The following is a 24,925-nucleotide window of genomic DNA, read 5'->3' on the forward strand; positions in this document are numbered from 1 at the left end:
TTCCATTTTTTCTTTCTGCTACCCAAGGTATTTAACATGACAATGTCCTGTTGTGTCAAAAGCCGAACAATTGTTATGGAAAAACAGAGTCTATATGTATGAGTAGTGGTGTGGAGTGAATAGTGCTAGTTCATTGGTCAAGGTCATGTCCCATTTATCAGAAGTCGCTTGATCGCTGAGCGCTAAAGCATAATGCTTAACCGTGAACTGCTTGCCTGTAAGCTTTCTTTGGATTCTGTCTGTTTTATTTCACTGTGGTCAACAATCAAAAATGAAGAACACACATTAGCTATGGTTCATTTCAGATGGGACGTTGAAAACCGTGAAAATGTTCAAAAACTTCAGCTACTTTTAGACCACAATTCTTAAACCAGTTCCATAACTGGTCCTTAAAACTCACCCATATTTGGCCTGGAATCTTTTACCATCTGAAGAAAGCCTGTGAGCTCCATCAGTTGCTTTCCATCACTCGTTTTCTTCAGTTTCTCAGAGAAAAGAATAATGAGGTCATTACTTAATCACATCTGTACAAGGCCTGATGATGATTGAGAGTGAGAAACTAAAGAAGATGAAGAAGAAGAAGAAGAAATTTCAGTGGAGGAAGGAGCCACTTTGCTGCGTTCAGATGTCTAGGACGGGACGGTTCATCTGAAGCCATTAAAATCAAGCCGTCCCTGTACGCTAGTTAACCCACGACCCGTCTCAAATGTCAGGGGAAAATGTGATTAGGATGGAGGATTTGGGCTTCACCCGAGAGAGCATTTTCCTCATCCATCATTCTGTTGATAATCAGCGACGGCCTGCAGCAAGTCCGACAAGTCTTGATCCATTCCTCGATCGGTTCTCTGATATTATGAATGCTACATGTTGTATTCTGCTTTTAATTATGTAATCCATGTGCTTTTATTTTGCATTTAAATGTAACTATTTTTCAGTTATTATTTACATGTAATGAAAGTTTATTTACAATATTTTTCAGTAATTCATTTATTTAAAAATTACTATGTAAATAATTTTCACATTTTGTACATGTGCTTTTTTCGTACACATGCTGTGTCTTTTATACAGCTCAATTGATTTGTTTTAATTTTTGTATTTATTTATTTATTTATTACAATTTTTATTTATTATGATCTCCACATATGATATATGTCCTCTGTATATAATTCTTTATGTTCACATTTATCACATATGTTTTGGGTTTTCACATGTGATTTCACAGTTCACTTGTTTTGTGTGATATTTTGTTTGACAATTTTTCATTTATTTTCACGATTTCACAAATTTTACACACATATTGCGTTTTAATTTTTTACTTGAGTTCACGTGCAATTTCATACCTCAATTTCATACCTCAATTTCATGAGAAATTAATGTGATTTTATCATTTATGAATAAGCAAACCTGATTCATAAATGATTTCTTGCGATTCACATAATTTGAATCTGCAATTTGCAATTATGGTGCTTCATAAATGTTTTTTTTTATAACATTCAATACCTAGAAAATTTGTATAATTCTGCTACTTTCAAATTCCTGATTTATTTTCACCAAAGTTTGGTAAATAATACAAATACAGCCTTGGTTTTAACAACTACAGATTTTAATCTGTATTGACATTTATTCTGTACAACGTTATAGACATAAAACAACACATTAGTGAGGGTTTTATGAAGGATATATATGGCTCTATGTGGGATGTTATGAATTCACTTCAGTTCAGTGTCTGCCTGCATTCCTTTCCGACATCCTGTCACAACACTTAACCATCAACTTTCTTAACCCCACATATGAAGTTATAAAAAAAAAAAGAAAAGAAAGCTTTAGAGAGGATTAGTTTTCTTTCTTTTTACAGCTATCATTTGCAACAGATGTCTCTGTAGCTGATTGTTTTCCCTGACAGAATTTGACTATTTTCACACCCCTAATTTAATTAACAAAGCGTGGCAAGCAAAAGGTCAAAGTGTTCTCTATGAGCAAATGTTTGAAATGTTTCAGCTCTTTTTTTTTTGGTTCTTTTTCTTACTTCTAATTAGCAATGTGTGAAATCCACTGCCTAGAGAAAAGCCGTTTAAAGATTTACAGCCCTGGTGAGGCCAGACGACCAGCTGGCTTGGAAAAAAATAAAAAGTGGAGGAAAAGAAGGTGGAGGAGCCTCAAGTCTGTATCTTAGGTCTTCACCTGCTTTCCTGGAAATCACCTTATGCATCTCAAGCATCGCTGTCACATAGTGTTTTCATGTTTGTTAAGGAAACACAGCTTTGTCAACTCCTGGAGCTTGTCATGAGTGTTAGTTTTTTCCTGTGGTAAAAAAACAACAAAAATGACTACTTTCATTAAAAAAAAACATGACAACAAACCGTAAAAACAGAGCGTATTAAATGCAAATCTGTTTGCTATTGAGTCTATCTCTTTTATAAGCATTTTTCTATAGGATTCTTTGGTTGCTTCATTTCCTCTTTGTGCTTTTGCCTGTTTAGAAATTCATTTCTTTCAGTCCAATCACCCTGTATACCATTCTGTAACAAAAAGCAATCAGATGGTTACTAATCCATGTTTTGTTCAACGACCCCAAGGGTCAAAGTTCAGCTCCATGAAGCTTTTCGGGCTTGGAACCCTTAATTGTTTCTTTAGGCCGAGGCTTAGACCCTCTTAAATGACTTCTTTCAGTCTGTCACGATTTTTCTATGTAACATCCAGCACAATAGACTAAATTACAGACATGGCCTATAGGAGCCACATTTATCTTAAAAATCCTGAAAGACTGAGACGTCATGTCATTTCGGCTTAGAAGAGAGAAAAAAGGGAAAGTCCGTAGCCTGGAGCAGAAGTCTCAGTGCTGCCAAGACGAAAGCAGACAACGAACGGCACATCTGGTGGTTAACATATGCCTGTGAGTTCAGTTAGTATATGGCACCTTGCATGATGGTGTAGCCATTGGCCCCTAGGCGTAACCATGACAGGGAGGATTTAATTGTGCTTTTAACCCCGGTGCTGTGCAAGGTTACCATTTTTTCTTTTATAAAAAAAGTGAGATCCCTTCATTTCCCCAACTGCGCCACGAAACAAACCAGGCTACAATTTAGATCTACAGTGAGGGATTAGAACAGCAGTAGAAGGTGAAGATGGTGCTCCAAGGGGCTGTATGTCACTTGTCTGGAGTTTTTGGGGGTACTTTGCAAAGGTGGGGGTGTAACAGCAATGTTCCCCCTCTTCCACCCTACTGCATTACTTTAATTGTTTCCAAACTGTTCGGCCTTGACGGTGCCCGAGTCCATACTCTGCTCACATGCTCAGACCACACTTAACATTCCTGGGTGCGCAAGCCCTTAATCTTTCCTCCACTTTCGCTGTCACTTTGCCGTGATCAGGGTGATATACGGCACTCAGAGACGTGCCGGAAAAAAAAGAAGGACTGTATGAGGAGGAGGGAGCTTTGAAGACTGCAGCCAAAAGCAGCCTGTGTGTGTGTGTGTGTGTGTGTGTGTGTGTGTGTGTGTGTGTGTGTGTCAGAAAGCATTTTGTCTTTTGGCAAGGCTTCCTTTGCAAGTCATTACAGCGTCCTATAATGCATTCAGGATATTGCATCTTGCACTGTGTATATCAGAAGACATATTGGAAATGCCATTACGACACAAGCCATGTATTTTTATTTTAAAAATTTCAGACTTTTTTTATTCCTAAAACTTAACTCAATTACTTGAATATGGACAACCGTGGATAGGAACAATGGAATTTAGTGGAAATTAGTGTTTTTTAAAAACAATGATGATCAGTGATTGGTCTTTGGAAACATTGTTGATCAATGACTGCTTTTTGGAAACATTGGTGATCAGTGATTGGTCATTGGGTATAGTTGTGATCAGTGATTGGTGTTTAGTGATAGGTTACTGGGAATATTCTGTATCAGTGATTGATTACTTGAAACTTTGGTGATGAGGGATAGAAAATTAGCAAACAATGATTAGCTATTTCTTAGCAATTAGATATTTTTTTTGTTTGGTCATTAGGAACATTGGTGATGAGTGAATGGTTATTGGGAATATTGTGGATCAGTGATTAAGTACAACAGACTTTTCACACATGGCGACTTATGGGGAGCCACTACATTTGGATCGATGTTCTTTAAAATAAAGGCACCAAAGGGGTCAAAAAGTCACGAAATCTAGCTATGTTTGCCACACCGGTCATATAATTGTCTGTACTGAGACATCTCTAACATAATCATTGGTATATCTATATATACTTGTATGGAATGACAAAAATAAAAAATGCTTTGCTTAAGACCTGTATTTGTGAAGTGCTATCAACTGACTAACCAACAATAAGAATAACAGCAATATGTGTAAATGAGGGTATAGAAAATTAGCTCAATAAACTGCCAAGAAGTCTACTGTTTTAGTGAGATAACATTGACAAAGCCACCATTTGTTTAAATAGCTGATAGTGTGTGTAAACAAGATTATAGTGTGATAAGAGTAAACAAAACATTGTGTTTTTTTCTTTTTCCTGTAGCTCGTCTGTTGTTTGTATGCTATCAAGACTATTGTTTGGATCTTATCTTGGTTGCATTTGGTGACAGATCTGTATAGAGGATTAAGATCCACAAGACAGCTTAATGTTCTTTGTTAAATAAATAGGAAATATGGTATATTTCCATTCAAATCACTTTTTGATCAGATTTATATTAAATGGAAAAGTCATTATCTATGCGGCAAAACATTAACCATCTACCTGTCGTTTTATTATTATTTTATACCATCATACTGAAATATAGATGCTGATTAGCAATAAGTGCTTCTTATCTACGCTTTTTTCCACACTTGTGGTTTGTCCGGAAATGCCTACGAAATTTAGAGAAATCCACACAGCGAAACAGAAGTTCCTTGCTCAAGGGCATAAGGGCAAGGGGCATTTTCATTCAACAGGGACTTCACAGATATCCCACAGTGCTTTGTGGGAGGATCAAATCAGAACCCCCCATGGATCTGACTTTCCCTTTTATAACATTTGTCTTCTTTATGGTTTCGTCCTAAACACAGGACCTGTGTTTTAAACGGCTATAAAACAGAAATTTCAGGACTGGTCGAGGTGTAGCTGGTGATTTCGGCTGAGTTATGCTTGGCCTTTTGAGGAATCCTGTGCTCCGTCCTCTAGTATATTTTAACAGACTCTTCAGTGACAGCTTTTTTGGGATGATGTATGGCTCTCCCTCTGAGTAAAAACACTTTTGGCCTCCGAACCCTTCCTCCCCTTTTCTTTCTCCACCCTGTTGATGGATAGCCCATCCCCCACCACCACCATCACCCCACTTCACCGATGGTCCTGTATATCAGTCCACAGGGCTCGACTGAGAGGAAACGCCACGATGATGTCTCGATTTCCCCCAAAAGTTTGCCATTTCCTGTGAGCTCTGATTCCCGGTGATTTCAAGAAACAACAGCCATTCCTAAAAAAAGTATGGATTGCAGTAGTTCTCTGAAGTCTACTGTAAATCTCAAAGCTGTAGGGAGAAAGAACAGGTCACTTGATATTTTCTGTGCGATCTCCTGCAATGTTTCTTTCAAAGTGCGTCATAAATAAAATGATACACTTTCATTGTTTACATGCAAAGGTTTTCAGCAGTCCGCACGAGTCATTCTGTTCTCAAATTCTGATTGTTTTTATATTTACCACCAATTTCAGCAACCTGTTGAAAAGATCCACTTGAAAGCAATATGGAACAAATGTATGCTTGTGGAAGAATCAGTGATTAGTGTCTCATACAAAAACACTTGCACAGACCTTTTGTGATATATATATATTATTTGTAGTGGATTCATCTAATCTTTGGATTCATCTAATCAGCTAGTCTGTAAGAAAAAAATAGAGTCTTTATTTCCTATATTTCCTTTATTTCTATATGCACACATTATTCATCGTCATTTCTATAGTAACAGCTACACACAGAGACTTGTATGATGGACTCTGCACATAAATTAGGAAAACATTTCGTCTCCAGAGTCAGCTCCTGCTAAACCTCAGGAAAGTCATAACTAGAAAGGAGTTTGTGTTTTTTCATATTGTTAACATGAAATGAGAATGAACATTAATTCAAGTAACAGATCTAACATTATAGATGCTATAACGTAAGTGAGAACATGGACTAACGTATTTCACAGATGTTTCATAATGTTAAAATCTTTTAATTATTTAAGATTTAGAGGAATAAAATGTTTCCGCAAGTGCTGGTATACGAAATGAATACATTTTTTGCGTGGTAACTGCAGCTGTTTCCCCAGGAGACAGAAGCTAAAGATTTCCAGCAGAACCGAGAGATCTAACTCAACTTAACAGTCCTCACCTGCAACCTGCGGTTTCAACTTTCCTAGGATGTCAAACTCTAGCTGGTGTTCACACATTACTCGATCTCAGATAATTTGGTGTAACAGTTACAGCTTCAAGTGTGTGTGTGTGTGAGAGAGAGAGAGAGAGAGAGAGAGAGAGAGAGAGAGAGAGAGAGAGTGGGGTTAAAGCAAGGCCCCATAATCAGGAAAAGAGTGTAATTTGATCCAGGCTCTTCTCATCCTGTGCTGCTTATTCCACTGTGTCACGACTCCAAAATCAACACCGCCAAATTTTGCTCCATTTCGCCTCATTCCGATGGCATTGCAGTTTAGGACCATGTCCGAGCATATTGAAAAAGCCGAATCCGTTAATGCAATAAAAGACAGTCGAAATAAAAGCAAACAAAGAGCGGACAGGACGTGGTTCTCCACGGTGACAGAAATGTTTCTTTTGGCAGCCGGCTAGAGCTGAACATTTTTACACTTCTTGCTCCATTGTTCTGCCCTGCGTAATACAAACACTGCCTTTTCCTGCCCAAGCCTGGCGAAGGAGCAACGATCACAAAAAAATAAAATATAACAGACTTAACACCTGAGCACATAGAGCGAATAGGAAAATGTAACGATATCGTCATGAATCCCAAATTGTTTTATGGAATTGGTTGTCTTAAAATGTCAACATTTTTTGCTGTCTGTGCAATTGAGATAAAATCTGTCCTGTATGGATTGGCAGCCATGTGTAGGGATGCTTAATTTATTGAAAAAAGCAACATTTAGAGACTTTAAAATCATAAACCCAAGTATATTCATTTAATCAAAGATGCAGCAACACTACAACACCACAAAGAAAAATCCTAGGTGCCAATATTTATAATCAGTATATGATCTTTATTTGTACAAAAGATTTGAGTCCACATATTTTATCAGTATGCCAATAATTCATTTTTACCTAAGTGCAGCTGATGCAGCAGCACTTTAGTACCTTGTCTAGCTCTTTCAGCTCCTCGGCTGAAACAGATCAGCTTCCAAAAGCTTCAGATCTCGTGCTAATACTGCTGTCAATGTATCGCTAACTAACAGAGATGAACGAGTATAAACAATAGGACGGTATCCTTAGAAAAATAACCAAAACATCAGTGAATGCACTTCGTGAAAATAAACCGCACCTGTGACTATTTTAGATTTTGGCACTTTGTCCTATTGTATTTTTCGCATTATGTCTCTATACTCAAGCACATAGTGTACAACATATCATGAGCGCTCTTCTTAACATTAAGCTTGATTAAATCTGACCCCTAAACCCAAACCTTGGCTCTAGATGACTATATCCTCTGAAGGGGCTGTTGGGAAAAATATTGGCGTGCAGACAATTTGTCTCTGCAAAGCGTGTGAAAGTGTAACAACAGCAAGGACAGTGGAACGTGTTTGAGGTCAAGAGGTGTGATGGCTTTGTTTGTAACACCCTCTACACGTCGGTGCACGAGTGAAATGTTTCATCTCGATATCACCTTCTGTAGAACAAATGGTGCAACGTATTTTTCAAGTTGTTGCCACTGTTGTTAAATTAGCTTAAAAGTAAAGCACCAGAAAAGCTAGCATTATATCGGACAGACACATCCCGCTATATTAAACAGGCTAATCCATAAGCTAGCACCCAAACACAAATAATAGCATAGTAATAATTAACGCATTAACTAGCCGAATGTTAAACAGGTATAAAAACACCCACTAGCATTACGTTAAGCAAAGAAATCTATGAACTAGCATCATTTAAAAAAAGAAATCATAAATTAAAGTTTTGTTTTTTTACAGAATAAGTCATAAACTAGAGTCAAGAAACTAGCAGGATTTAGCACTGAATTTCAAACTAAACTAGCATAATAGTAAACATAGTAGAGTTGTTTTTTTATTAAGCAATAAATAAATCTTAGCATTGTTGTAAGCATCCTAATTTATCAACACTTTAATAGTCTAATTCAGGAACTAGCATTGCTCCACTTAGCATTACTCAAATTAAATCATAAACCATCGCTACAGTAAACAAACAAAATTAGGTAAATTAAGACCTGAAACTGAGAATATAGCATTATAGTAAAGATGCTAGCCCATAAAACTAGCATAAAATATGAAAAGGAAGCATTAGAGTAAACAGACAAATCCAGGAAGTAGTATTAGAGCGGTAATTATTGGTAAAGCTTAGCAGATGTGATTGATAGAGTTAGTTATAATATATATTTGTGAGGTAAATGCAGTAAATATAGTAAAATATTTTATTTGTGTGAATGTACCCATGCCACCAGCTTTATTAAAAAAAATCTTTATTTATTTATTTTTAAACAAAGCTCCTTCAGAAGCAGCACCATCATGAATGTATTCAATCGAACAATCATAATTCATTCAGCTGCAATGGAACATTCTTTCAGTGTGTGAGCAACAAACTTGAGATTCAAAAATCAGTGACATCAATGCCCGGGTCTGAGAAGTGGAAAGGAAATAAGAAACAATCCTCTTTATGGATCTATACAAACCATAACTTAAAACATAATTTATTACAAAAAAGGCTTTAGGTAGTATTTACATTTCTGGGTAAACAAAGAGGACATGTCTTTTATGTGTTGATTAAAAGTCCATGACAAGACGCCCAAGGCAGCGAGATCCAGAACCACATGCAGTCTGAAAATCGTGCTAAATGTGTCAGACGCCCTGATGCAGAAACAACATATGGAGGAGAAGCAGCAGGAACCTGATATGCATTATGGGATGCAGAAAACATTTCTCCTCCAGCTTTACCATCATGGCATCCAAAATTATGACTCAATCTTCATGCTTTACCAGACAACCAAACTGGCTCGTGATGCAAATTCGCTGAGACTTAAAGCCTCTCATTTTTCCTGAACATTCAAGCTTTGTTGACGGAGTGCAAGCCAACAGATCTGCTCCCATAACCTTCTGCTTCTCCGACTGTCAAATATAATATTATCCGTTATAGAATTAGACTTTAAGGTTGTAGTTTGCTTGAACATGTTAAGAAGGGCCTGGGAGGGGATGGGGGGGTTATTCATTTAAGATAATCATCTCATCTCAGGGCAGAAAAGCAAGGCTAGTTCTCCAAAAATGGTAATGTGTGATACTGGTGTTTAGCGCTGACTCGTTTTCTCAATAAAACATTGTTTTGTTGTTGTTTGGTCAGTTTTCATCAAGTAACATAGTTCCAAAATATAATAGGCTTTTAACACACTAGTGTTTTTTACTGCTAAGGATTTGGGGATGGGAGATTAAAATACAAACAAAACATTTAGATCAAATTTCAACACATATTTTATTGAAAAAAATTTCGCATGAAATCGCATTTTTCTTTTACGAATGGTTACCTCTAGCTAAGTTTTTTGGTTTGTTGCTTCCGAACAGTTTAAGTTAACTTTCCTAGAAGGTTAAGTTTTCCAAATTGTTATATTTTTCTTTTGATCAAATTATGGAAAGTATTTTCAATTTAAACAAATGTTTTCACACTAAAAAGTGTGTGCTGGATTAAGAGAGGTCAAACATGATTTATTTGTAACTTAATTTCGTTTAAAGAAAAAATGCACAGTTTGCATCATGCACAGCAAAACAAAACACAATTCCAAGGTAAAACTAAGTTTCTGTTGTCTTTAATTTGTCTATCTAGTTTATGTAGCTAAACAACAAAAGATTTTTAAAGCTGAGCAATTATAAACACATACTCAGAACTTTATTTGTCAACATTTGTTTAGAAACTGCTTGAGGTTCTTGTTGTATTTAAGTTACGTTCCTGTCTAAAAAGATTCAAATGAGGAATAACATGTATCAGAAAAACGTCTACAAGTGAAAAAAAAAAGCAGGTTCACCTGGGGAATTAGCAACTTTGCAACTTATATCAAAAAGAAAATGGAAACAGAAAATTTCTGCAGCATCTCCATTTCATTGACCGTTGCAGATCACCAATCATAATTTTTCTGCCCTGAGACTGAGAAGAGGTACAAGAAGTAAAATGTAAACCTCCCACAAATGGGTAATGATTATGTAGCTTGAAAGTTATTGCCCTAACTCGTTTTTTTTTTTTTCAGGATGTAAATCTGTGGATTTTGTTTCTATAGGTCTGTGCGGGTTTGGCTCCGTTTTCCTCCCCTGAGCGAGACGCCGTCATGAATCGATACTGTAGCACCTCAGTGTGCCATAATGAATTAAAGTGTTGACTGGAGAGCTGAGAGAAAGTCCTCACTTCGTTCCAAGAGTCATTTGTCTCTGATTCACTGGCTTGAGCCAGGAGCATGTTTCTTTTCTACAGCCAGGCTGAAACTTGAGCACAAGCTCTCAGTCGACACTTACAGCCTCAAAGCTTTCAGTCCCGGACTGATACAAATCACACGGCGTCCATGTTTTAGAAGCAGTAATTCCCCAACCCAGACAGTGATTCAGACCGTTCCGGGGCTTTCAGTGCTCCTGGACAGTTGATGGCTTCTTTCCAAGAGTCATTTATCTCTGATTCATTTATTCTGAGCAATCAATCTCTCGATTGAGAACTTCTTTTCAGTCTTGGATGAGGCTCAAAGGTTCTGATTAGTTCAGACTTTGTAGTAAACATTTGCTGGGTTCTGGGGCTCCATTTCCTGGACAATGTAGACTGGGTGGCCATAATCCCCGCTCACCTTCTCGTAGTGGGGGCAGTAGTAGCTGTCGGAGGCTCGCAGTGGGAAGATGATGTCGCTACGTTCTGAGCCATTGTTGTTGTTGTTGCGTTTGGGGATGGGGTGCAGCGCCAGTGGGGCCGAACACTGAGCCGCCTGCTTACGACGGCGGCGGCGGCGTGTGAACACCACCAGCACCACGATAAAGAGAACCACCAAGACGAAGGCTCCTGAGGCCACGCCGGTGAACAGGGCCACCTCGGAGCCAGACACACCCACAGACTCGCCACCATTTCTGTCTTGTTCTGGGAAGATAAGATAAGATAAGATAAGATAAGATAAGATAAGATAAGATAAGATAACTTTATTCATCCGGGAGGAAATTCTTTTTTGCTTCAGTTTACACAAGAGAAATAAATACTGAAATAATGCTAATATGCTATGAAATGAAATATGCTATATATACAAAATGTACAAAAAAAAAGGTGCTTGTGAATTAAGACAGAAGTTTGTCAAAAGGACAGCATAAATGAATAAGATAAAAGGTATGTTTATATAAAAAATATAGTCTAATGTTAGGGATTAAACGTAGGTTTATGTTTTTTTGTCTCATATTTCTCAGTTCTGTAGTTAAAGCAGCACACATGGGACTCTGTAGCATCACAACAATACAGAGTTCACTCTGCCTTCCTTGCTTTATGGGTGGGTGGGACAGCATATGCCCACTCCCCTGTCAGTCACAGGCACACTAGCCAATCAGAGTTGGCATCTGTGAGTTCATTTACTGTACGGTATGTGTTTTATCTCTTTTCTCTATTTCTTTCCTTGTCTTTTCACCATCGCTCTTTCAACTGTCTCACTCTCCTCCCTCCACTTTCTTCCTCCCTCTTCTCTCTCTCTCTCTCTTTCTTTTCCATGTTTTCTTTTCTTTTCTTTTTTTCCCTCTTTTTGTATTCCTTGTTGTTTGTGTTCACAGTGAAACTAAAAAGTCAAACTGTGACACGTACCGACTTTGCTGAGCACATCGTTGTCTTTGCTGGAGGTGCTCTGGTGGTCGCTGTCTGAGTGTTTAGGATGTTCTTTCTCTGAGACTGCATCACTAGGACCTGAGACACACAAACACACATTTACAAACATAATAATCTCTTTTAATAACTAGAAGACCAGTGAGACTGAAAATAACTTTTTACACAGACTAGCTGCTATAAGGTAAGCAAGAACAAGAAGTAACATCAAATGCAACCCTAAATGGATAAAAGTCATCGGAATGTTGCGTATTTCTTTACCCCAGTTCTGGGGTTGAAATGAGCAGAGCTGAAGGTTCCAGGATGAGGTGGAGAGATGTAATGAATTGGCGTAAAAGAGGAGGAAGAGGACAGCCGGCGCAACTACAGGAGGCAACTACACATGACATTTCAATTACACGCTGAGAGGTGGCTAACACACACACACACACACATACACACACTAAACAGGCTAAATGATGATTGCTGATGAACTGCAGAATAATATGTGCCATTGTTCATGTGCTACAGTGACGCACTACATCCTAACTGCACTGGATTACTGTGTGTGTGTGTGTGTGTGTGTGTGTGTGTGTGTGTGTGTGGGGCCTGAACAAAAAAAAATTTGCCTGCAGGAAAATGGGGCATGTTAGGCAAAAAAGCTCCGTTTGTTGTCTCCCTGTGTTTCCACTTGTCCTCTGTCTTTCTTACTCCACCTTTTTCTCATCATGTATCTCTCTGTGCACTCTCTCTCCCTCTCTTTTGCTCTCTCTCAGTCTCAGTCTCTTTTCTCCTTGTTTTTTTTTATCTCTCACCCTCTTTTCTGCCCCTTCTTATCCTTCTCTCACTCTATTTCCTCTGTCTCGCTCCCTTTTTCTTTCTGTTTCCTTTCTCCTGTTCTATTTTTCTCCATGCTGACGCGATGTTTGACTCCAAGCCTCCAGTTTTTTCTCTTATTTCACTCTTTTTTCACTCCTTTCTTGTCTCTCTCCATTATCTCACTCTTCTCTCATTCTGGATTTGTTTGTTTTTTCCTTTTCCTCCTATTTTCCATGTCTCCCTCTTCACTTTTCTCTCCACCTTGTTTTTGGTCCCACTTTCTCACTTTACTCATTCTATTTCCTCCATATTCTTCCATATATATCCCTCTACTGTATCTTTTCATATACTGTATCTGTCTCTTTATATAAGAATATAATAATTCCTGTGACACTCACTCTGTCCCACTCGGAGCACCAGCTTCATGGATTTGGTTTTGCACACACCGCCCTCCATGTTATCCAGGCCTTCTAATGTGCTGTTTGATGTAGCTGCAGGGAAAAAGAAAAACAAGAGAGACGGTTAGAGTAGAGTAGTGTATAAGATGGCTAAACTGGTGGCCCTGTTCTCTGTGGATTAGTGAGTGTGTGTGAGGGAATGGGCTTAAACTGGTAGCCCTGCTCTGCACTGGAAATGAGCTTGTTGATTTATCGGAAAAGAAATTCGCTGTTCTCAGCAGGCTTACAAAAACTGCTGTGTGTGTGTGTGTGTGTGTGTGTGTGTGTGTGTGTGTGTGGCAGGTCAAACACACACACACACACGGAGCAGTGATCAGGCTGACAAATGTTGTGTTATTGTTGTGTCATTTGCCATGCTGCTTCTTGTACTGTGAAGGAAGGAATATATATATATATATATATATATATATATATATATATATATATATATATATATATATATATATATATATATATAAAGTAAGATTGAAAAGGAAATAAAGAAGGCATAAAAAAAAACAAAAGAAACAGAGACTGAGAGAGAAAAACAAAATGAAATGGATAGAGAAAGAAAGAAAGAAAGAAAGAAAGAAAGAAAGAAAGAAAGAAAGAAAGAAATAGAAAAAACACAGGAAAAGAGAAAAGCAAATAAAAAGAATAAAGAAAACAACATGTTAAAATAATAACGCAGAGAAAAGTAGAAAAGGAGGAAGAAGGAGGAAGACAATTAATATACATAAGAAAGGAAAATGACAGATGAACTGAAGAGAGAGAAAAAAGCGAAAGAGAAAGACAGTTTGTGATAATGTCAGAAAGCAGCAGAAGAGAAAGGAATGAATGAAAGGGTTAAAGGAAAGAATTAAGAAGAAAATAAAATATTCAGGCAAATATTTGTATTAAATAATTGATTGAAATATAAAAAAGAAACAAAAAAAGAATGAAAGATAGAAAGGAATGGAGGAAAAAAAGAGATTGAAAGATGAGAGAGAAGGAGGTTTCCACCCAACATGCCCCATTTGGCTATGAGCGATCTCACTTTTGTGTTCATATGACCCTTCTGCCTGAATGAAGACACACACACATACACACAGACTCACACACTCACACACACACACAAACACACACGCCTCAGGCTGTGCAGTCAGCCGCAAAGTCACTGAGCACACACTGCAGCTGCCACACACACACACACACACACACATTCATTCTGAAGCCCATAAACTCACACACACAAACACACACACAGTACACACATCCTGTAGCACACCCTTGGTCAGAGGCACGTGTTGTCATATACACACACAAGCTGGAAACGTGTAATTAGACACACACATTCCAGCAGTAAAGGCTCATTTGGACTAAACATATGCAGCCGTAATTTCAGCCACAAGCTCAAGCTCAAAAATTGTACTCGCTCACACACACTCACACACATTCACCCTTCCTTGTACACAAACAAGGACACAGCATTACAACTCGACTACACACACTCACTTCAACTCCTTCAGGTACACAAACCCCTGCACACACACTCACACATACACACCACAGACAGCACCACAATCAGACCACTGAGGCAAATATAAAACAGACAGACAGACAGACAGACAGAAAGAAAAGAAAGAAAGAAAGAAAGAAAGAAAGAAAGAAAGAAAGAAAGAAAGAAAGAAAGAAAGAAAGAAAGAAAGAAGAGAAATGCAGATTGAACTTAGATTGAAAGCAAGGATGAAAAAAGAATGACTTTTAGCACAATTCCGATTCTTGGCTATGAACAAGTCAGTGCATTCATGAATGCTTTTAAACACTTGAGTGTGATGATGATCTGCAAAAGGCAGGCAACCTTGGGACCTAGCACATCCATACAGCCACCCATCCCTAAAACACTTAGCTCACTCACACTCACACTCACACACACACACACACACACACATCAATACCATTTAGGTCAGAAAAATCAAATCCCGTCAAAGTGGCCTAGCGATTTGGGGCGTGCAAATCTTGCGAAACCCTTTCACACTCGTTCAGGAATGTGCAGCTGAGACAGTATGAGGGTGGACATGCGATGGTCCTCAAACACACACACTCTACTAGAAACAAAAAATGGCCAATTGTCAATGATGTAAAACAATAGCAGACAAACCTTCTGCTTCAAGTGTTTCCACGTGAAAACGTGACAATATCGTAAACTGTGGTAAAGGTTTACTCAGTGATCATGATGTGGAGCTTCTTTCATGCGCCATGCTATGTATTTCACCCCCACCCAGCTGGATCCTATAACTATGCTAATCATCATAATCATTATAATTACTCTGATTGCTGTTCTTTGTAAAAGCTTAATGCAGCCAAGTAGCTTTGGCAAGCCTGAACTGAATTCATCGCTGGGATTGAAATGGCTAAATTGTTAGCATGCTCAGAGAAGAATGACAAATCTGGAATACCTGCTAATGTAAATGTTAGCATGAAGTAAATGGAATCGAGCTGGACTGAATAAAAAGGTGGCAACATTTTTAGCACGATTAGAGACGACGTACAAACTTTGCACACGTGCTAATGTAAATATTAGCATGCTTGTCAACTGCTTTCCTCAATACAGGAATCATGGTAAGCCATGTAAGCCTGGGATTAATTTAAGTGCACTCAAAGCCAGAAACAGGAGAAAACCATTTTTGGATAATATGCTGGAAAAGACATGTGGTGTGTTATGATCTTAAAGATGCTCCTCAACTGGGTTCTCAACTGAAGCACAAGTCAACCGTGACTTACTACTACTGCAATTCAGGCTGACGCAGACCTACAGCAGTTTTCGTTTTTGGCTCACAGCGACTAGTGTGTAATCTACAGATTTTGGGCAAATGAAACTAAAAAAGACTCTTCTTGATACACTTTTATACAACTTGTAATGTAATTTAAGGACATCAGGACAACAATCATTGGATGGGGTTAATGTTCTCTATTTTCTTTAAATCTTTGCTCGTAGTGCAAGGGTTTATAAGTGAAAATATACAAATTTAGTAATCACCAAAAAAAGAAGAAAGTAACAAAGTGAGCAATGGTGAGGCAATAGATCATAACCGATAAAGATGAGGTGTGTATAAATAATTTTCAACAACAGGGGAAAAGCTGAGGGACAAATCTAACAAAGCGAGTAAAGTTGAGGTAAAATATCTAACAAAGTGGTTAAAGCTGAGGTAAAAGATCTAACAAAGTGGATAAAGCTGAGGTAAAAGATCTAACAAAGTGGATAAAGCTGAGGTAAAAGATCTAACAAAGTGGATAAAGCTGAGTTAAAAGATCTAACAAAGTGGATAAAGCTGAGGTAAAAGATCTAACAAAGTGGATAAAGCTGAGGTAAAAGATCTAACAAAGTGGATAAAGCAGAGGTAAAAGATCTAACAAAGTGGATAAAGCTGAGGTAAAAGATCTAACAAGATTAGTAAATTCCATAAAACAGACTAAGGTGAGTTAAAATAGTGAGCAAAACTGAGTATTAAAAATTGTTAAGCAGTGAAAAAGTAATGCTGCCTGATTCTTTTTGGTCTATCAAAGGTGGGGTTTTTTCGTATTTATTTGATGTCTCCAGGTGGCATACAGGCATCACTGTTTTGTTTTTTTCAGTGAAACAATGTAAATGAATACCTCTGATACATAATGCATTACAGGGCTAACATATTTAAAACCTCAGGGGAGAAAACAAAAATGTAAGATTTCTGGGCCCTTAAATTAATTCAATTAAATATAAGACTTGTGAAAGAAGCCGCATATACCCTGTAATCAGATGCGTTTGGCTTGCTGCACACAGATGATGTGATAGCATATGCCTTGTAGGAACTTGAGGCCCCACAGGGCTGAACAAAAATACCAGACTGAGCCTCGGATTATTTTGCTAACTGTGCACAGAGCCAGAAACACGGGATGAAGCCATCCTTTGAGAAGAAAAGAAACGGTCGAGACATCTAGTGAATCAAAATGACTTGTGTTATAACCTTGAAGAAGCTTCTCCATTCATCCGAGCAGTTACTGATGAACCTATGAATATCTGATGAATAGCAGATGGCTCGTGAAATGTCTTCAAGATTAAAGAACTCATCCAATCGATTTGTTGTGTTACTACTAGACATTTAAAATGGACCGGATGACTAACAACCTACTCATAGAAAAGACACGCTTATCGCAATTCAGCAGATTTGTTAGACATAGGTCCAATCAGCCACATTTGGCTCGCTACGCAAGGATGATATGGTAGTCTTCAGTTTGGAGGAAATCAAGGCCCCACAGGTTGGGGCTCAACAGAAATACCAGGTTGAGCCTTGGATTATTTTGCTAAGTGCACTCAGAGCCAAAACCACAGGATGAAGCCATCTGGAGCATCATGCCCATTCAAACTGAAGGGGCACACACATGCTCCCTCAGATTTTTCAAGCTTGGTTCACTGATAGGTTTAGTGAACAACCTAATTCTGAGCCATCACTGATTATAATAAACAAACCTACTACGTGTCTGGTTTTATCATAATCAACAAGCACAGTTAACTGATAAAAAAAAGCATCACTTTTAACTGGAGCAAACCAGCATATTAAACAAGGCATATTAACACATATTTATACTGAATTACCTATATCAATCTCTCTATCACAGGGCCTATATATTGCTGGTATATTTGGTAAAGTACTTACAGATAACATAGTAGTCTTTGCCTTTAAAAAACTCAAGGCCCCACAGGTTGGGACTGAATTCCTGAAACTTGAAGGTGAACTTGACATCTTGGTCTGGCTTGTCGCAGTTCAGCAGCGCCACGTTGCCCTTCTCCACCCTGCAGCTCTCAAGCTGTTCCTGTGTGACCAGGTACACACGGAAATATTCGATACGGGTGCTTGCGCTCTGGCCAGGCTTGAGTCGGGGACACACAATGTCCATTTTGTCCCCAATCTGAGGGTACAAGGTGATGCCTTTGCCGGGTACAAACCTAGAAAATAACAAATGTTAAATATAACGTAAATATGTAGTTGGCCACTGTTTCTACAAATAACATATTGATGATTATAGGGTCTAAATGTAACTTCTCACCACCTGTTTAATCAACTGGGTAAAATCAGCAAGCAATGATTTCAGATTGCTACCAATCTAAAAAAAAACACAGCGCCAACAGTCATTTGTCTGGAACCTCACTCTCTCTGGAACCAAAATTTAGTATCGGTCAATTAGCACTCCATTTTTTATTCAGACATCCCCTCCATGTGTCTGTTTCTCCTCCAAGCACTAAACAACTGCCAGGGAAAAACCAAGACGATGAACTACAAGTGACGTTAGTTTGCGTATAATTTGTGTCAACGCTACCCACAATGTGTGCCGGCATTTTCCTGGAAGGGAACTCCTAGAAACAAGACAAGATGATGTGATGGCGAATAGTCCAAGAAGCCTGGTGTGACTAAGACAAAACTGATGTATGTTGGACCAAAATGATGTAATGAGTGTCTGTTTATAATTTCATATGGAGTTGGTGGAAGAATTTTTTTCCTCCTAATCCACCAAAGCCCTTGAGCGCAATCATCTTTATAGGATCAGCTGTGGATAAATGCACGCTTCACATAAACAAGGATACAAAAGTGGATTTTAGAAATGATTCTGACAAATGGCTTAGGGGCTTATTATCACACGGCTAAAACACTCCTGAGCGATCCGTCTCTGGTTAGAATGGCCATGATCAATCAGATCAGTAAAGCAGGAATGTGAACAAGTCTGAATTATGTAGTCCTGTCCAAACACTGGGCTTTAAAGAGAAGCTTTGGTACACACTGATTAAAATGCTTAACCCAAATCCACTCAAGGCGCTGACCCTCGAGACTGTTACGAGCTAGTGGTTTCAAACAAAGCAAGCCGGCTTTTGTTTTACTCCAGGAGGAAGCCTTGTGCTGTAAACCACCCGGTGAATGACGCCATGCAATTTCCCTCCTCTGATTCAGACGTTTTGTCCTAAACCCGAATTAGAAAGTGGCCGTATAACAATTATGGGAGAGCTTCAGAAATTTGCAATCCTATAAATACTTTGGAGTCTCCTTTACGTTCTCACATTTTCTTATTAAATAGCGTGCAGACCATTAAGATTCCTTTGCTCTCGGATTCACAGGTGTGGATTGCGCCCTAAATGTTTCCATGTAGCGAACGTGACACGAGAGTGCACCCATACGCTGCATGGACATCTGTTTCCTTTTTGATGGCATTTCCTAGACTAATGAGACCGATTAGCTCCGAGCTTAATTCAGCCAGAGCAAATCAGGCTCTTACTGCTAAAGCGATACGTTCAAAACAAATGGCCTGGTTTTGATTTGAAGCAATTGGGTCATGAGTTGTGCATAGCTAGAGTGAGTTTGCTTTAACTGTTAAGTTTTATTTAATAAATTCTCCATACTAAGCATGTGGTGGTAATCAGTTATTGAATACACCATAATCAACACCCCCCTCTGTTCTCCTAGTGAGTTATAAATATTTTATAATTCAGTTGTTCAAATCAGAACCAGTGAACCCTTTTAAAAAACTATGAACTTTTCAGTGAAACCGAAGAAGAACCCTTGAGGAAAAAAACAGCAAAATTAACAGCACATGAGACATGTCTGAGTCACAGAAGACAATAAAATAATCCATAAGCCATAATTCCATCCATCAACAAAAAGGTTTCGGGTCTATTTTAAAACAATCCCATGATAGACCGAGTTCGTTGAAAATGTGATTTTTGCAATTTAAAAATGTTTTAAAAAAAAATTCAGGGCAGCTGGGTGTACTCTATTGTCTTGATTGTCAATGTCTTAACCCACTGTACATGTGTAGAAAAGATTCCGACTTGTCGTAAGCGATTTTTAACCCATTTGAAAAGCCCATAAAACAAACAAGGCTGACAGGCTTCCACTTTTTAAGGCCTACAGTATCCTCGTAAAACCATCAGGAGCTTGTAACACACACACACAAAACTGGCTGGTTTTGCACTCCTGAGGGTCCCTGGGAAGTCAGGAAGCGTTAGCGCCCCTCCTTCACCCCCCTGCGGCTTTAACTCTAACTGCACTATACAGACCCAACCGTGTGGAGAAAGCTGGATGGAGGAGGGGGGAGAGAGTTGGGGTTGGGGAAGGATTGATCTCTGAACCTTGAGAGTCTTTTGTCTCCAAAGCCCCATGACAAAACAGTTCCTGGAGCTCATGAAAACAGAATTCATGGATTTTAGGGGGTTCGCTTTAATAACAAAAACTTATCCAGATCTTAAGCCGGGTTAGTCCCAACCCTTTCGTCCTTACTTTCTTTGACAGCCTAATTACCGGAAAATAAATTTATCCAAAAAATATACACAGAAGGATCTCTCCAGCTAATAAAAATGCTTATTTTAATCCACTGATTTTAAATGTCAGTCAGATCTTAATATGGATTCAGTTTAGGGTCCAAATGGGCAGCTCGAAGTCACCGCTGAGGGTTTATTGGTACGACCAAACCTTGCCAGAAGAATGGAGAAAGTTACTACTGAAGCCTTTATTTGGCCTCATAATGATGCATCGTAAAAGTGTCATAAAATCGAAACAGTCCCCGTATTTTTCTTCACTCGACACCTTGGGATATTTCACTTGATGAAGCAAACAGATGGTCAGAATTATGGGACTGCCTTCTCTACAAAGGACACATGCCATGCTACCTTCAAATTTGCCCAAAATAAGGAACCTGAGGAGACAGCTGTCCTTATGTGGCCTTCCGAATTGGACACTGCCTTGATGTCTTGGCAGCCAAATGGAAAGCAGGGGTGCCAATATTATGGAGCTTCCATGGCAAGAATATCATGTAACTAATTACTGGCCAAGCCACTTAGTGTCATTTTGGGTCTTAAAATATTTTGTAAAGTAAGCATTTTACTACAATCTTCATTCATTCCTAAATTATAGTTTTCTCTGTGAACTTGATATAAACTACAATGTTCATGCTTACAAGTGTGCAGAACTTCTTCCTTCACTATAGTTTTATACGTCTGTATCTGATGTTTTCATTTGTTTAAAATAAAAGTTTATTTTAAAATTTGTGCTTTAGTTTATGTTCGAGGTGTTCTTGTAAATACACTAGAAATGATAGTCTATGCAAACAAATTGACATGACAACACTCCTGATAATCCATGACAACAACAATGTATACTTCTTATCATTTAACCATCGTAGACCATTTCTAATGCAAAATTGTATCCTTTAGTTGTATTCTCTGAGAATGTATTAGTCCTACATCCTTCATCTAAGTGGATAAAAGCGTATTGTTCTGAACATGCAATGAATTGTTTAGGGTATTAAAAAAACAAACATGAATATACAGTTTAGATGCTATATTACATGATATCCCTATCAGCCCTGTCAAACACATATGCCACTTTACAACTCAGAAATGGAAAGATGGATTGAGACTCACTTTGTGTTTGACGTGTTCCAGTAAATGGACTCTAAAATCGTGGACACGGACAGTTTCAGTCGACATACGATGAGCAACAGTGCGAGCAGAGTTTTCCACATCAAATCCATGACGGTGGGAAATGGGATTACATACAAGTCAATCCCGGGATTATCAACCTGACAAGTTAGTAAATAACGGTAATCTCCAAATCAGGAGTCGGATTATTTCATATATTCAATATACAAAAAAATAAAAACAAATGGCAAATTCCGCCAAATTCCGTCCTTGGTTCTTTATCCAGATTGTTTCCTCTTTATAAAGAACTCTGTAAATAATCCAGGTGTGAATTGTTTTTCAGGGAATCGTCTGACTCCTTAAAAATCATGAAATTACGCTGACATCGTCCCTAAAGAAAACCCCACTATAAATCAGAGACGTTGTCAAAATGACTCGTTTCGTGGCAGAACTCACTGCTGCACTCGCAGTTCACTTCGCCGCCGGTGCGTTAAAGACCCGAACAAAACCCCGCCCATCGAGTTGGCATTGACACCGCCCACTTCTTCCAGAAATGGGCGGGGCTTCGTCGGTCCTTACTTGCATGATATGAAAGGTTTATACTAGCTACAAATCTATCTATCTATCTATCTATGTTGTGTTCCTTCTTTACTTCATTCTCCATACTTTATTCTATTTTCTGTGTCTTTCTCTTTCATTTTCTTCTAATTTCATCTATTAACTATTTTTAATTAATACCTATATCCAGTATTATTTTATTTATTTATTGTTTTCATAAGTCTTTTTTCCTATCTATTCTTTCATATTTTGTATTCTCTCTCCTTAATTTCCTCCATTTCTCTGTTTATTTTATTTATTTTTTATTTATTTTTATTCATTTCCTTTACCCATTTCTTTCTTTCTTTCTTTTTTTGTAGTTTTGAATTTTTTATTTTTTTTTTATTCTTTCTATCTTGAATTCTTTCTTGTTTATTTTTAACTTACGTAATGCTTGTCTTTGTGTGTATGTACAGTTTGTATGCATGTATATATGTTTATATGTATATACTTTGGATGTACGTATGTAGTCGAGTCAGGTCACGTAGCTTTATTGTCATTTCAGCCATAAAGAGCTGATACAATACACATGAAACAACACAAATCTACTGTACATGAGACAAAATAAAGTGCATGTGTGCAAACAGCACACAACAGTGCAATAATGACCGAAACGGACCAATAGGCCCAAAGCAGAACCAGTACACAGTTCTAATAGGGAATAGAGATGTATGTAATAATAAATGTATGTACACAGCGAGACATTTTCATTCATTTGTCCACATAATCCAAGGGGAGTTCTCAGGAAGCGGTGATTGCTCTCACTGATTTTAATCACTCGTATAAATTTGCTATTGGAAAAAATAAACTCTAGTGTTTACCTAGTGCTTGGGTGATAAAAACGCGACCAACTGCTAGAACAGCTGAATGAGAAACTTAATTAATTTACTGCCCACTTTATTTGTCTGTTTCTTCCTTCTGTGTAAACCTCATCATAGTGTCTGAGTGTGACCATCCTGTCTGGTTTAGGATCAAACAGCTTCGCACACGCGCGCACACACACACACACACACACACACGCGGTGCGAACAAACGGCTAATGTGTATTGTGTATGCGCGTGCTGTAATCGCTGAGGCTCTGATTGGCTAATAAGGTGAGCGAGTGCGCGCGCCGGTCTGCTAACACACGCACAGACGCTCGCGCAGAAGTGTATGTAAGAAAATAATCTCATTAAGCTGGTGTTTCATTAGCGCCTTGGTGACGGTGATGTGGATTCACTCCTCTCCTCCACATCCTCTCATTATTCTAACTGTGTACTGCAATAATTAAATAAGTAAACAAATAAAGAAAGAAAGTATGCTGGTCTGGAGCCAAGTGCTGAGACGACGTGTGAAAACACACTGTGACCAATCGAGCGAAATGATTTAATATGGTTTATTTAATCATCCCAACTATTTCTTTCGTTTTTTTTTCTTTCCTTCCTATTTGTCTAATTATGTAATTATTATTTTTTCTTTCTTTTTTATATACTTATTTATTATACAATTACATTATGTATTCCTTTTTACATATTTGCATGTATTTTTTGTTGTTTATTTCTTTCCGTCTGTCTTTCTTTATGCCTTTTTTTCCGTCCTTTTTCTTTTGTTTTCTTCTCCTTAAATTCTTCGCCTTCTGTTTTCTTTCTATACATTAGACTATATGCTATATAATATATTATTTTACACATTCTTTTCTTTTTCGTTCTTTTAGTTTTGGATTCTTTATGTTTTATAAGTTATAAATTATTTATATATTTTAAATACTTTATATTCTCAATTTCTTTATTTTCATTTCATTATTCTTCTAGTTCGTTTTTACAAATCCAACAAGCACTTTAAAATAAATCAGAATCCATGTCCTGATAAGTTGCTGTCGGAATGGCACCTCTTTGATGTTTGTCTAAATGCTGCCCACTTGTGGATGTTGTGTTTCCAGAGGACGATTTTCCTGTTCCAGACTTCAGCAATCTTAAAACGTACCATTTTGCCATCACACAATTTTGATTCAAAGAATTGTGGAAGTCTATATTGCTAGATTTTGTTCTCTTTTCAAACCAATGACATTTTAATTTCTGATGACTCATTTAACGTTACACAAACCATTTACATTTATAGCATTTAGCAGACACTCTTATCCAGAGTGACTTACATTTTTTTAATTTCAATTTATACAACTGAGCAATTGATGGTTAAGGGCTCAGGAGTGGCAGCTTGGTGGACCTGGGGTTCGAACCCATAACCTTCCAATCAGTAGCCCAACGTTAACTACTGAGCTACCACATCCCACTATTGTCTATTAGTCATTGTTTCCTCCATCTTTCAATAAGATAATTAATAAATTCAATTGAGGGTCAATTGAGAAATACATAAAAACCGTCTTCTTTAAAAATACTGCATTGTCTTAATAGGATTTACCCTAATGGGTCCCATAAACCTGTTTTCATCGATATCTAATTGCTTTAATGGTTTGAGGATGCATTCATTCATGCTTTAGTTATTTTACCCGTTATATATTCTCTTTTTAATTAAGTAAATTGTTCTATCTTACTGAAATACTGGTCTGTCTAGATAACAAGGCTGCCAGAGTCCCATGATGCACCAAATAAGTCAGATCATTTACGGAAGGTAAAAAACGTCATTAGAGAACATTACAATTCCAGGAGCAGAAAGAAAATCTTTAGAATGGTTACTA

At 37.9% G+C, this 24,925-nt stretch overlaps 1 protein-coding gene across 1 annotated transcript; it reads right to left on the reverse strand.

Annotated features, from left to right (window-relative positions):
- Positions 1–8,633: 8,633 nt before the first annotated feature.
- On the reverse strand, positions 8,634–22,116 carry efnb2b (ephrin-B2b). Its single transcript, XM_060860842.1, has 5 exons — positions 21,658–22,116; positions 17,906–18,195; positions 13,194–13,286; positions 11,980–12,078; positions 8,634–11,277 (listed from the first exon to the last, which is right to left on the reverse strand). Exons 1-5 carry the CDS (start codon positions 21,765–21,767, stop codon positions 10,910–10,912), a joined length of 960 nt encoding a protein of 319 aa, XP_060716825.1. The 5' UTR covers positions 21,768–22,116; the 3' UTR covers positions 8,634–10,909.
- Positions 22,117–24,925: the final 2,809 nt, after the last annotated feature.

Source organism: Tachysurus vachellii, chromosome 24 (assembly GCF_030014155.1).
Source record: "Tachysurus vachellii isolate PV-2020 chromosome 24, HZAU_Pvac_v1, whole genome shotgun sequence".
NCBI classification, from domain to species: Eukaryota; Metazoa; Chordata; class Actinopteri; order Siluriformes; family Bagridae; genus Tachysurus; species Tachysurus vachellii.